General features: G+C 31.9%; 1 protein-coding gene across 1 annotated transcript; it reads right to left on the reverse strand.

Annotated features, from left to right (window-relative positions):
- Positions 1-917: 917 nt before the first annotated feature.
- LOC134273281 (uncharacterized) lies at positions 918-13,314 on the reverse strand. Its single transcript, XM_062755475.1, has 6 exons — positions 13,288-13,314; positions 4,036-4,200; positions 3,646-3,879; positions 2,447-2,523; positions 2,018-2,361; positions 918-1,855 (listed from the first exon to the last, which is right to left on the reverse strand). Exons 2-6 carry the CDS (start codon positions 4,190-4,192, stop codon positions 949-951), a joined length of 1,719 nt encoding a protein of 572 aa, XP_062611459.1. The 5' UTR covers positions 4,193-4,200; positions 13,288-13,314; the 3' UTR covers positions 918-948.
- Positions 13,315-14,419: the final 1,105 nt, after the last annotated feature.

Below are 14,419 nucleotides of genomic sequence, written 5' to 3' on the forward strand. Positions count from 1 at the left end.
TGTTGTTTTTTTTAACTTTTGATCTTGAATACTGTTCATAATCTCCATATGTTTCTTCTTAATTGATATTTTGGGTAAATTTGAATTTTTGAAATGCAGGTTATAAAACAACTTAATTTCTTAACCTTTGTCTGATCCTGTTAACTCTCTGTCAATTAAATACGTTAAATCCTTGAAACATCTTTAATTTTATTTTTGTCGATTATAAACATTTTAAAACATTTTTAAAGCGATTTATCAAAAATACAAAAAGGTGAATAGTATAAGCGAGATTAAATTTGAGCTATTCTATAATATCAATATAGATAGCTAAAACAATCGAAATGGAATACATTGTGAAACATATGAAGATAATGAACAGTATTCAAGGTCAAAAGTCCACTAAACAATACAAAACAGGAGCAGAGGAAACATGGACAATAAAATATCAGAGATGGGATCAAGTTCCATGGAGTAGTGAGCATCCCCTGCCGACCGGCCACATCCGCCGTGTGCTCCTCGTCATAATCGTGAAATAACGAGCAAATTCTACGTCAATTCAGTGTATGAGTGGACTAAAAATTGGTATGAAAAACGTCAGTCACCATTTGACTCAATGATAAATTGTATTTGCTGACAAGGTCCTTGTATCGACCAAAGAACTAACGAAATGATGACTGTAAACGAGACTGTTGAAATTCTTGTTTCATCAACTTGTTTGTAAATAATTCATCTCGTTTTAGAAATTGTTCATACGTAGAGCATGCTCTTGCGTATCGAATCAATTGAGATATATAAACTCCGTATGCAGGTGATGAAGGTATATTGCTGCATAAGTAAGGGAAGGTGAGCGATATTCAAGTTAAGCGATCTCTCAATAATAAGGCCAAAATTAAAATCTAGCTAAAAATTCTGATTATACTTCGGATTAATTTACATGTACACTGTATTTAGTTCCAAGTTCCTGATTTAGCTGGATTGTTTTTGGTTTTCAAAGGAAACATCAAAATTGTTTGTCCTTGCTATTTCAAGGCCGTTATAGAGCTCATAACAGAAAGTAGTATTTTCAAAGTCTACCTGCGGATTTGAATCTCTCTGCTCAATTTCACCTCCGGATACAATACCTATGACTCTTATCGTATCAAGCAGTGAATTTTGTTCATTCACATATACAATCGATCCACTGTCTCCTCGTTCGGAGAACTTGCCTGACATTCCTGAAACTAAAAACATTTTTGATTCACCATTAATTATGTTACAATGAAACTCCCGGGATAAGATTTTCCCCGTGGTAAACGACGTTGTCGCTCCTTTTTTGTGTACAAAGTCATCTTTGTCAATTTTACTTAGTTCTTCCACCGTAACATAACAATTTTCTCTAAATCTGTTTCCCATAGATAGTTTGCAGTGCTTTTCAAGATGACCGTCTATCTGTACTAAAGAAATATCACAACATTCACCACTTCTTGCAAGGTTTCCAGAAAAAACACACTCTCCAATTTTTTCTATCGGAGAGTTTTTTGATAAGTGTGCAAATGCTTGTTTATTGTCTAAATTGCAAACATGGGAACAAGTTAGAGCATAAATGTTGGACCCACTATCCTTAACAAAGCCACCAACAGTACCTTGAGAAGAAGGACCCACAACAGGAGTGCAAAGTGAAGCATCAGCCGAAGATGGATAAATCTTATCGCCTTGTTGTAAAAATAATTCAAATTTCAAATTACTTTCATGTACTTTGAGAGACCAGTGTTGGAAAAACTTGTCACCAATTAGGAGAAGATTTGTTTCAAGGTGACGAGATTTTTCCTTTTTGTTTACAAGCACAATGAAATCTCCGTTCCACCAGAGGCCAAATCCTACAACTTCTCGTTTTCTGCAAAATTATGTTAACATATCAAAGGATGAGAGTGAAGTAAAAAAGGATAATAAAATTAAAATAGAAATTAGAAAACATTTCTAAATAAAGAATTTAACAATTTGTATTATTTGTCAAATTATTAAAAAATTATATACTAGTATTAGAAATTCAAAGTACCTGCAAAGATAATCCTTTATATTTTCTGGTATTCTATTTTTGTTGTCGTTTGATGGATAAGATTCGATGCAGGACTTAACAGAGGGTGCGGTTGGCTTTACAATCTTAAGCTTTAGCAACATGTCCAGTTCATTTTGCAGGGATTGGGAACCGAGTTTCAAAACTGCGGATCGTACTTTATTTAAAAAGCCATGTATTGGCCTTTCCAGTATTTCTGTCATTGCTTCGTGGATATTCTTCATAACAGGATTAGAGAAAAATTTCTGGATTTCAAATAATGGCTTCCTGTTTTCGTTAATTGCATCTTGTAATATCTGACGAGCTTTTGTATTCATTTGTATAGCCTTCAATGCAAAATAATGGGTTACTAGTATTGCAATTCTTTCTCCTATTTTAATGCTTTGTTACAGTACCTAGAAAGAAACAAACCTCGTCAGTTATTTGGAAAGAAGCCTCGTCCTTTACAACGCATTTAAGAACTTCTGGCCATACATTTTCTTCAAAACCTGAAGAAAATCAAGAACCTGTTAGATTTACATTTACTACCTACCGATGCTGTAGAATATAATTCCCCTAATAGCCAGTTTTCCCCCGGAAATAGTATTGTAGAAGAGGAGTGAGTTTTTCGACTTATATGCTGGCTATTCATTTGAAATTATTAACTCATCGGAAATTGTAGCAACTCAAAAAAATCTTAAGACCCGTTGTCTCAATATCCTCTCTCACTGCAGAGGAACATGTTTGATCACAAATTCTAAATATATATCAGGGTCCCTTCGTTGATTTTTCGATAATTTGTTTACCCCCTAAAGGTCAGACTTGTACTTATTTTATATTTACATTTCTAATTATTTTTTCTTAAAGGTGCTTGGACACAGATTTGAAGTTAATATTTTCTCAAATTTTCGATATAATATCATATCTTGTATGTTTATACAGCATTTCACAAAGAAATATACGAAAATGTTGCTATGTCCAACACGTGCATGTTGTTTTTACTCTGCTTTTATTTGAAAGTAATGAATGAAGTACAATACAAATAATTCATTCATTACCTTCAAAATGTACAATACAAATTGGAAAGAAACAATCCATTTTAAATAAAATTTCTATAGGTACAGTAGAATTTGTCCAATCGATTACATTGTACATATTTCTCTGAAACCAGTTTAACCAGATGAAAAAAAATGAGATTTTAATGCATTCAAAAAGTAGTTGGGCGATTGATGAAAAAATGAGAATTTTATTTAACGTTCATTTTTATTCTTCGAATGTCATGATTTTGAAGAAGGAACGCTTGTAACAATGTGTCGCCCCTCTCCCTCTTTCCATAAGTACAATATATTTGGGGGGGGGGGGGGTGGCTCTAGGGGAAATCACACTTTATAACTACCACACAGAGAAGAATTTCCCCCGGAGTTCCATTTAGTGGGTTCTCAATAAAAAATATAATGTGCCAATTATTTTACAAGATTTTTCTTTACATCTTAACTAGTGGTAAATTAGGTTTTCACGGAATATGCATTGGTAAGGTAGATCTTGTGTGAAAAATGTAAAAATTATACGCTCTAATCAATATCAATTAAGATAGACTATTAATTTACAATTCGCACGAATTGATTACAAACCATTTTTACAACATTCTTTTTCTAGAAGTCTGCCATCTTCTTTGATATCGATCTGTACGTTGAAGTCTTCTAGTGGGTTTCTGAGACAGTTCAGAGGCTTGCAATCTCCAAGGTAAGTTCTATAACGTTTGACGAAGTCGCATGTTAAATTGTATAAATACATCAAGTGAGGAAATAATGTCCACGAGCAATACCATGTTGATTCCGTCTTTATCTGACCGAGTCCTTGTTTTCCTAAACAAAACATGCATATGAATTGATATTTCAGGACTATGAAGAATGTGTATATGTTTACTGGTTTAAAGGAAATAGCTTCAATGTATAATCTTTAAGATTTCTTAAGATATGTGCATTAAAACTTTAAGAGATATATAAGAATGATTGTCTCACTTTTGCGAATTTGTAAATCTTTCTTGTCAGAATTGTTACATATTCTTTTTATGTTAGATTTCTCAGAGGCAGAGTTCTTTTCTTTCGTATTCTCCGAATGGAAATGAGGTCTTTTGCTGCCACTTCTTAAGCCCCGCTTTCTTTCTCTTTCAGACATTTCTTACACTGGGTGACATAAACAAACAAAATATTAAAACCAAGCAAACAAACAAAGTAAAAGGGCAATAGTACGTAGGATCCGAGGATCAGATACACAGTCAAAATCTTTATGAAAAAAGTCTCTTGTTGTGATGTAAGATGCGAGTAAGTTCTGTAAGATGTTTTGAAAGAAAGTCTTTCAATCTACAATCTAAGCCCAGAAATTTTGTTTTATATAGTCATATTTTTTTAAAGCGTGTATGCTGCCTGCATGGTAAAAAAAACAAAAAACTTTGATGTATACTCTTAACGCACTGTAGCAACCTCTAATGATAAAACGCCGCTTAATGATACAAATATCATTAAGCGTTGCAATTGCAACGCTTAATGTAATAAATTATTGCATTAATAACTGACATTCTCAACCGCTAATGCTAAATCGCCGCTTCAGGATAGAATTATATCATTAAGCGTCACATATGCAGAGCAACACTGACGCTTAATGAAACAGGCAAATATCGACATAATGAACGACTAATGATACAAAATAGTGTATCATTACGCGTTGCAGTTGCAGCCTTTAATGATATAAAAATTAGAAGAATGATATGGAGATAATGAACAGTATTCAAGATCAAAGTCCATAAGCAATACAAAATAAGAGCAGAGCAAACACGGACCTCCAAAACTCCAGAGGTGGGATCAGGTGCAATGGAGGAGTGAGCTTCCCCTGCTGACAGGTCACATCCGCCGTGTGCTCCTTGTCATGATCGGGAAATAACGGAAAAATCCGTGTCATTCATTTCGGTTATAAATAATGGACTAACAATTAGTATGAAAAACGTCAGTCAGCATTTGACTCAATAATAAATTGTATTTGTTGACAAGGTCATTGTATCGACCATAGGACTTACGAAATGATGACTTTAAACGAGACTGTTAATATTCCTGTTTCATCAACCTGTTTGTCAATAATTTACCTCATTTAAAAAATTGTTCATACGTAGATCATGCTTTTGCATATGGAATCATCTGAGAAATGTAAATTCCGTATGCAGGTGATGAAGGTATATTACCTCATACGTAAGGGAAGTTGACGATAGAAAAGTTAAAGTCATCACGTTTACCATAGAGCTTGGTTGTTAGATTACCATTAACGTCTTTCTCTCAAGTAAAATATCCAAGTAGGAAACAGATGTGTCAGACTCTGTGGTTTCTTCTATCTCAAGCTCACCAGGACATGTCGTATCGACATAGGAATGGAAATTACCATCGTTAATTGACAATACGTGGTCGATATATCTAAATGTCGAGTTGAAGGCCACAGCAAGTGTTTTCTTCTATTCAAGCATAAGATTTTGCACAAATTTTGCTTCATTTGAATACAAAAATAGGTCTGCTAATAAAGGAGCGCAATTGGTACCAATGGGAATTCCAATAAATTTTGGAAGACCTGGTCTCCAAAAAAAAACTACACACACAGATATTGTCAATCAGAAACTCAAGCATTTTCTTAATGTCAACTTCAGAGCACTCGTGTGTGCAATCCATTCTCTAAATACTAGTGTTTTAATTATAAATGTGTTATTTTTTAGATCTTCATTTCCTGCATCAGATTAAGTTCCAACCTTTATAAATGATCATGAGTTATACAATACCATAAAATTTCTTCTTTAAGAAAAATTTTAAATTTTCTAGGACTCGCCTATAAGTCGGACATAGATTTTTGTTCAAAATTCAACTCCCCAAAAGCTTACTTAAAGAAGAGTATAATAAATTATGGCATCATCTTAGCACATGTATTTAAACAGTTTCTGTATTATCTGCAAAACTGTAGCATTATGCTTTTATATTGAAGTCTTTAACCATGACGGAATAGATCCTTTTATGAAAATAAATCGCAATTTACGGCGCAAGATTTTCTGCGCACGGTTGGGGAGAATGTCTCCACTTTCCAGCATTGGTCAATCAAATACCTAACACTGCCTAATTCTAGACATATTTTTAACCAATCTGTATATTTCATCCACTGCAATACCCTTTATAGTCGTCTCTACAGACAAATAAACTCGCTTGTTTTGGTTTTTACTGCCATCCGACAAAAAAAAATATACATGTACAACAGTAGTGTATCATGCAAATCTAAGCATGTTCGATAGTTTCTGAAAGGCGTTGAATTATTTCCCTTCCAATTTTATTATATAAATGAAGAAATTAAATGAAGGTTTTTTTTTACATATTATGGTGGCATATTTCTGCCCCTTGTGTGCAAGTTATTTTTCTATTGAATATGTCGACATGCAAGATAGATATGTTGACATGCAAGATAGTTATGTCAACATGCAACATAAATATGTTGACATGCAAGAAAATTGCAATCAAATGAATATTATAAAACAATCTTCAAAAATGTCAAATATTGCCCACATGTGACATCCAACATACTAAATGCTACTTATTTATGTTAACATGCAAGATAAATATGTTGACATGTAACTTAGATATGTTAACATGCAACTTATTTATGTTGACATGCAACTTATTTATGTCGACATGCAACTTAGATATGTTAACATGCAACTTATTTATGTCGACATGCAACTTGGTTATGTTGACATGCGAGATAAATATGTTGACATGCAACTTATAAGTTGCATGTTGACATAAATATGTCGCATGTTGACATAAATAAGTTGCACGTCAACATATTTATCTTGCATGTCAACATAACTAAGTTGCATGTTAACATAAATAAGTTGCATGTTAACATAAATAAGTTGCATGTCAACATAAATAAGTTGCATGTCGACATAAATAAGTTGCATGTCGACATAAATAAGTTGCATGTCAACATATTTATCTTGCACGCTAAAAAGCATCTGGCATGTTGGATGTCTCATGTGGGCGATATTTGAGATTTTTCATAATATTTATTTGATTGCATTTTTCTTGCATGTCAACATATTTATGTTGCATGTTGACATAACTATCTTGCATGTCAACATATTTATCTTGCATGTCGACATATTTGATAGAAAAATAACTTGCACACAAGGGGCAGAAATATGCCACCATAACATATACAAAACAAATGTTGGAAAATCTTTTTTATCTTGATTTGATTTGCGAAATTTGAGAAAAATTCTAAGGTTCAAGTTTGCACTAATCTCGAATGAAATTAACCCGATAAAATGAACTCAAAACACCAAGTATGTCATTCTGACGCAGTTAGCAAGGAGAAATCTACGTGCTTAATAAGTTCAAATTGTTTGTAAATATATTGCAACCAAACAGTCTTTTTTTTTATTGTGAAATTGAAATTTGTAAAGTATTTCCAGTCGGGATCATTTAATCTAAATCGGGTCAGGCTTGATTATAGCGATTTTTTCAATCGAATCTCCTCGGGTCTTTCCTAGGTAATATCTTTACATTCAATAAAGTTAAAATCCATGCTCCACAGGTAAGAAGTCTCCCAACGTTTATTTCAAAGTTTGTGAAAAAAAGGGTTGGGTTGTCTTGGCGTTTACGTAATACACTGGAGGTTGTTTTTTCCTCTAGTCGGAAAGGCCGGAAAATTTTGCAATCGCAATTTCTTTTTAAATTCTCTCTGACATGTTAAGTTTAAACCGTTTGGGAGTAAATGTAAATATAAAATATACAACACGACAGCTGTTGTATTGTTGTAATATTATTTTTTTACTCCAACGAAGTAAATTCAAGATTTAGAACATGCAATCTTTATTAAATATGATTGTAAACTATTTCTTTTATGTTTCTTTTACAAAGATTAAAAAAGTACATTATTAAATTATTGTTTTCATACTCATTCATTATTTTGTGATAGAGTAAAAAGTCTCTGATGGTACTTATTCTATGCATTTCAATAACTTCATTTATCTTGGGAAAATTTTCAGTAATTAATAAAAATTTGACACCGAACTCGTAATTATATTAGAGGAGCAAAAGAACAATACGGATTTATAATTAAAAGTTGGAAGTTATATGTAAGGTCATAGCAGGTCAGGGTAAAAATAGCTGACACAGATAAAAAGTGCTCACCAATTTATTTCAATGTACTTGTATACATTAACTTTTTGAAGCCTAATTCAAGTTTTATACCATAATTCCCTATGGGCCCGTCCGCCCTTCTTAAAGAGCCTCTCTTCCGCACCCCCCCCCCCCCCTTCATCGAGGTTGTAAAAATTTATTGATAACCAGTTTATTCCAGTGTATTACATTTACATAAATAAAGTTGGTAATGGTTTAAAAAACGGGAGGGGGGGGGGTTGGGGCTAAATAAAAAAAGGGGATCTCAAATTAAGTTGGAAAAGCCAAGATTAAAGTTGTTATTACCAACTTTAAAGTTGGAAAGCCAAGATTAAAGTTGCAATTACCAACTTTAAATTTGGAATTTTCCAAGATTAAAGTTGCAATTACCAAGATTAAAGTTGGAATTTCCAAGATTGAAATTGGAATTTCCAATTTAAAAGTTGGAATTTCCAACTTAAAAGTTGGAATTACCCAGATTAAAGTTGAAATTTCCAACTTTAAAGTTGGAATTTCCAAGATTAAAGTTGGAATTTCCAACTTTAAAGTTGGATTTACCAAAATTAAAGTTGGAATTACCAACTTTAAAAAATATTGCATGGCACTAATACGCCTCCGTAGGTAACTAAGAAATAATAGTTTGTAACACCCCTTCACAAATATATTTTTCCCATAGAAACCAATTTCTATAATTACAATTTTTTTACCACTAATTTTGGCTGATATAATATTAAACCAAATTTTTGTCTTATATTTACCTCATTTTGCATTTTCTGGAATTGCTTAAATGAAAATTTAAAAATACTACAACATAAATTCCTACCTTTTACTGAAATATATATTGCTGTAAAGAATATAGATTGCTGTAAAGAATAAAATCACACATAGAAAAGGGAATGTCGAATAAATTTTAAAAACACAATGGATCAAGACTGCCATCCTATCTATATCATTACTGCATTCAAAATATTTAAACTGATTGAGTGCAAACAAACTAACTTTACTGATAAAACATGTTTAAATACCAGACAATTCAAATGTGTATTCATCATACATTTTTCATTTTATTCTACAGCTTCCGCATCAATAAGTGTACTTAAAAGCATAACATTGCGCATTAATTGTTTGTGCTTATCTCACAAATGAACACAGCAGCAGGCTACAGAACGACCATGTTATTTACAGTAGATTTTTCTGCGTAGTTTTCCTCAAAATTACATTTATACTTATCAGTAACAGAATTTATAAGTCAATAAAATTATAAATGATTTATATCGTACAAATCTATAACTCTTTTAGAAACTGACATATCTACAAGTAGGTATTAAAAAATATTAAAATAATTTTTTTTTTATTTTTCAAAATGTCAAAATATTTTCACTCCTGACGATTTTAGCATCATTTTTGGGAAATGTATAACTTTTTTGTTAATTGAGATATCAACTAGATATTTGGAAGCTAGGTATTTAGACGCTATTTAATATGCTTAGACATATAAATCTATTTTCATTTCTATGTTTCTAGTGAGGGTTGACAAATATATGTGTTTTATATTTTTTTTAAATTCACCCATATTTCTATTAAAGTCAATCCATTCTTTCAATATGTTCTGGATTTTGCTTTAATATTTAACCCAATGTAAATCATGATCTTTGACAGATACTAGAGGTAAGTGAGCAATGAGTCTGATTATAGTGGCAAAATCCATGTGCTGCTCAAGGAGACCCGAAATAAATGTTAGAGCAAAAATGGAAATAAAGGTTGCACAATGGCATTATGTAATAAAGAATCTTTGAAAGTATCAATAGATTTTGTTCAGTGGTTAAAGAGTGGTCAAAAAGTAGTTGTGGATAACAGATGGATGTGCTTAAAGACTTTATAGAAAGAATGACAGTATTCATGTTTTGCAATGGTAAACTAGAAATGTGTCCGATCAATAAGTTAAATAGTAGGTCACAATGGCACATTACCCTCCCACTTATCAAGCGGGGGTATAATAATCCTATACTAAAAGTACCGAGAGCTCTGTGCTCACTAAATAATACCCTCCTATGATTATAATGGCAATGTCCGTGTTTTGCGCTGAGAGATCCGAAATTAGCGTCAGATCAGAAAGTAAAATAAGAGGTCACAGTGGCATTATGCAAAAAAGAACTTGTGAAGTATTAAATTTTATTCTGTGGTATAGGAGGAATTGTGGATAAGTGATGGGTATCCTTCAAAATCATATAAAGAATGATAGGCTCTTGTTTTGCTATGGAAAACCTTAAATATGTGTCCGATAAAAAAGTGAAATAGGGGGTTATAATGACAAATATGTAAAAAAGATTCTGTGAAAGTTGTATTAAATTTCAATCAGTGGTATAAGAAGAGTTGTAAACAAGAGATGGGTACCCAAAAGTGTAACAGACGGACAGACGGACATTCTAATCACTATATACCTTCCCACTTTTGGGGTAAAATGATGGCAGAATTAAAGTTTTGTCGCCAATGGAAGGATTGATGCTTCCTGTTTTTTTAAAAAAAAAAAAACATTTTGAAATGATTGCTTTTATACGGACATTTGTAACTCAGTTAAAATCTCAAGATAAAATGTAGTTGTCAGAAGAAAAATAACAAGATAAAATGCCAGTAGAATCAAGTACCACGGTTTGGTGAGCATCCTCACTTCAACAACCATACATCCGATCTCTCTCTCTCTCCCTCTATTGACCATGTAAACGAGATACCCATAGTCAATATACTGGTCATAAACAATTGTATAACAATTGATGGGAAAAATGTTTATTGCTTTTGCGAAAGCGAGGGGGCATCATATCTCATTCGTCCGTCCGTCTATCAGTCGGTCCGTCTGTCACAAAATTTTCTGACCTTAGTCATAAGTTTTGAATGAGAAGAGATAGGTTTTTATATTACATATGTATTTTACTTAATGATAATGACTTTGTAAATGAACTTTAACTTGAACAGTGAATCCCTGATCTTGACCTTCAAGTTTGACCTATTTTCAAAAATTCAAAAATGTTAACATTTCTTTAAATTGGTCAAAACTTTTGAAAGAGAAAATATAGGGCTTTCATATTATACATGTATATTACTTGTGGTAAGAGCTTTTAAGATATACTATAATTTTTATTCTTTGACCTTGATATTTGACCTTCTTTTCAAAAATGTTATTTTTCATTGTACCTCTAAATTGAGAAGAAATAGGGATTTCATATTTGACACGTGCATTACTTGCAACAAGAAGTTTCGGAGCATGCTACCCTAACAAACATACTATAGTTAACTCTAGTTTATTATTGTTAACTTAAGTTTATCAAAGTGTGAAAGTGATAACTATAGAAAATCAATCAAAGTTTTGAAAGTGATCACTATAGTAAATCAAAGTTTTCGAAGTTATCACTATAGAGTCATAGTTATCAGTAGAGTAAACAAATCAAAGATTTAAAAGTTATCACTATAGTAAATCAAAGTTTTAACCATAGAAAATCAGTGTTCATAGTGATCACTAAGGTAAATCAAAGTTATCACTGTAGTAAATCAAAGTGTAAACTTTATCACTACAGTCAATTCAAGTGTCAAAGTTATCACTATAGTAAATCAGAGTGTCAAAGTTATCACTATATATATAGTTTATCATAGTTTTTATAGTGCCAAAGCTATAACTATACTTAACTATAGAATACTATATATAGTTAACTATAGTATTTTTGTTAAGGTATGATTGTTAACTCCTTGACCTTGACTTTCATGTTTGATCTTATCTTTAAAAATCTTAAGTCTGGCGATTACTTTTGAATAGCATATATGGTAGGGCGTTCATGTTTGACACAATATGCAATTTCTTTGAATTGGATAGTGAAATTTTTCTTTCAGTAATATACATTTATTGCATGATAGTGAGGGAAATATGAAGACTTATTCAGCCAAGAAAAATCATATTCCCCGAGGGCTTCGCCCGCGTAATGCCCTGCTATAGATGACGTTATTGCTGTTAATCTTTGACGTCACAATATTTGTTACAGTTGGATTGAGAGGTGGGTGTAATTTGTCTCTTAGCTTAAAAATCCCACCCTCCCATTCCCCTTATTTATAACATTAAGTATATATATATAATTTACATGCATTTGTCATATTAATTAAGAAATGAATTTAATTTTTGAAGATTCATGAGGTTATGAACTACGACGCTTCACGCCGGCATATTTCATGAAGCGCGTTAGCGCTTCATGATAAATATGCTGGCGTGAAGCGTTGTAGTTCATATACCTCATGAATCTTCAAAAAATTAAATTCATTTCTTATATTTACATTATTTTTCTTATAACTTGCCATAAATTTACGCCGTTCAACTGTCATTTTTAAAACAAAACAGTTTGCACTATATTTTTTGACTTTTTGACGTCAAGAGTGGTATTATGACGTAACAATGGAGATATTCATGCTAATTCGTAATACATACCTAATGTAGTTCATGAGAAAATATACTGCATTTTATTTTGTAAAGAATCATAGGGGAAATTTATTGGAAATGTAAATATTTTGTTTTGCCAGTGCATTTTTCTGCCGTAGTTTTCTAAATATTTTCAGGCAACCTTGAACTGTGTCATGTGAAATGTGAGAGACATTGGTTTAGACGGTCATACTTGTGATAGAAGTTCCATTCGTCACGATCTACATATAAAGACATGTGAAGGAGAGTCACGACGATTTTTCGAGACGCCTTCCATGATTCAAGTATTTTTTCACAACTTCTGCTGAGTATCTGCTAATCCAGTACCAGCTTGGATGTTGTCAGTTTTCAAATCTTCAGGACTTTATAAGGATAAGGATGTAAAATTTATGATTTATAAGGATAAAGATTATAAGGAGTTATGTTATAACGCTTAATAAAGTATATATTGTATTATGTAGGTCTTGGCCACAATCGCCAAATCAAAAATAAATGATTTTAAGAAATTAAATTTGTCTTCATCGTCTTTAATAATAACAAAATGAATGCATGGTAATGTGAAGAATTAGGGAAGAATTACGGGCCATTAAAAATCCAATTAAAAATATTACCTTTTCAAAGCTTTTATGAGTGGATGTAAAATTCACCTACAAAAACCTTTCATAGTGCACTAATTTATACAATGTAGATAAAGGGTACAAAATGGATGCATGGATTGATATATATGTTTTTACTGATTTTCTTTTCAAATGACATAAATAATAAATCCCTGAAATATAAAGAAATCATAGGTTTTCCTTGGTGCTTAGATTTGAAACTTTGTTTTGCTTTCTATACAATTCCATACAAAATTTTGCATGAATTTTTAACCTTATGACAAATTCTTATAAATTCTTCCACTATACCTAGTTAAACATTATTCAGGTTACCAATTTTGATGTAAATCTATGAGAAATATCGCTGATTTCTGAAAAAGGTTTGTGTTACTTATCTGTAAAGACTGAAATTCTGAGAAGTTATTGCACACGGTGATGCGGATGATTTATATACGAATTGATAAATATTTGAAATTTTCATTATATCATTTATATTTTAAGAATGATTCTACAGCCTTGCATTATGTAAAATACATACGTGTTCAGTCGAGAAATCTACGCTTCAAATATACTAGCAATAGTTTATCTGTATTACGTAAACCTTTTATGTAGAAGATTGAGGATCATGTATTTAATGACCTATAATAGATATTTCGGTCAAATCTTCATTTGGACAAAACTCGATCTTCATAAAGTACAATAATTTCTAGATTTTATTGTGGACAAGGAAGCAAAGCCGTATGTTAACCACGAAACATCATTTTATAGTTTCTGAAATTACCAAATCATCGAAGCATAAAGAATATTCATGGTTCAAAATACAAGTAAACGTAGGCGAAAATTGGAATAACGTTCTTTAAAGGCAAAACAGGTTCCAATTTTTTAAATGTACTTTCACAAATTGCTCGTTGAAATACACGTGCCTTCATATTCTAGAGAGATTTCATTGTTTCAACTTTGCATGCTAAAAAATATATAAGAATTTCGCGGAGATTCTTGTTTTAGGTTGGTCTTAGACATTGTGTAGAACAGAAAGAGAACTCTAGTGGAAATGATTATACAATGATAAAGTAGCAAAAAATCCGAGGTTCTCTATAATATTAAGTAGATGGTACATATAGTGAATCATAACGATTTAGTCAGCATC

This window comes from Saccostrea cucullata, unplaced genomic scaffold (assembly GCF_032062105.1).
Source record: "Saccostrea cucullata isolate Sc308-1 unplaced genomic scaffold, CSIRO_AGI_Scuc_v1 ctg31, whole genome shotgun sequence".
NCBI classification, from domain to species: Eukaryota; Metazoa; Mollusca; class Bivalvia; order Ostreida; family Ostreidae; genus Saccostrea; species Saccostrea cuccullata.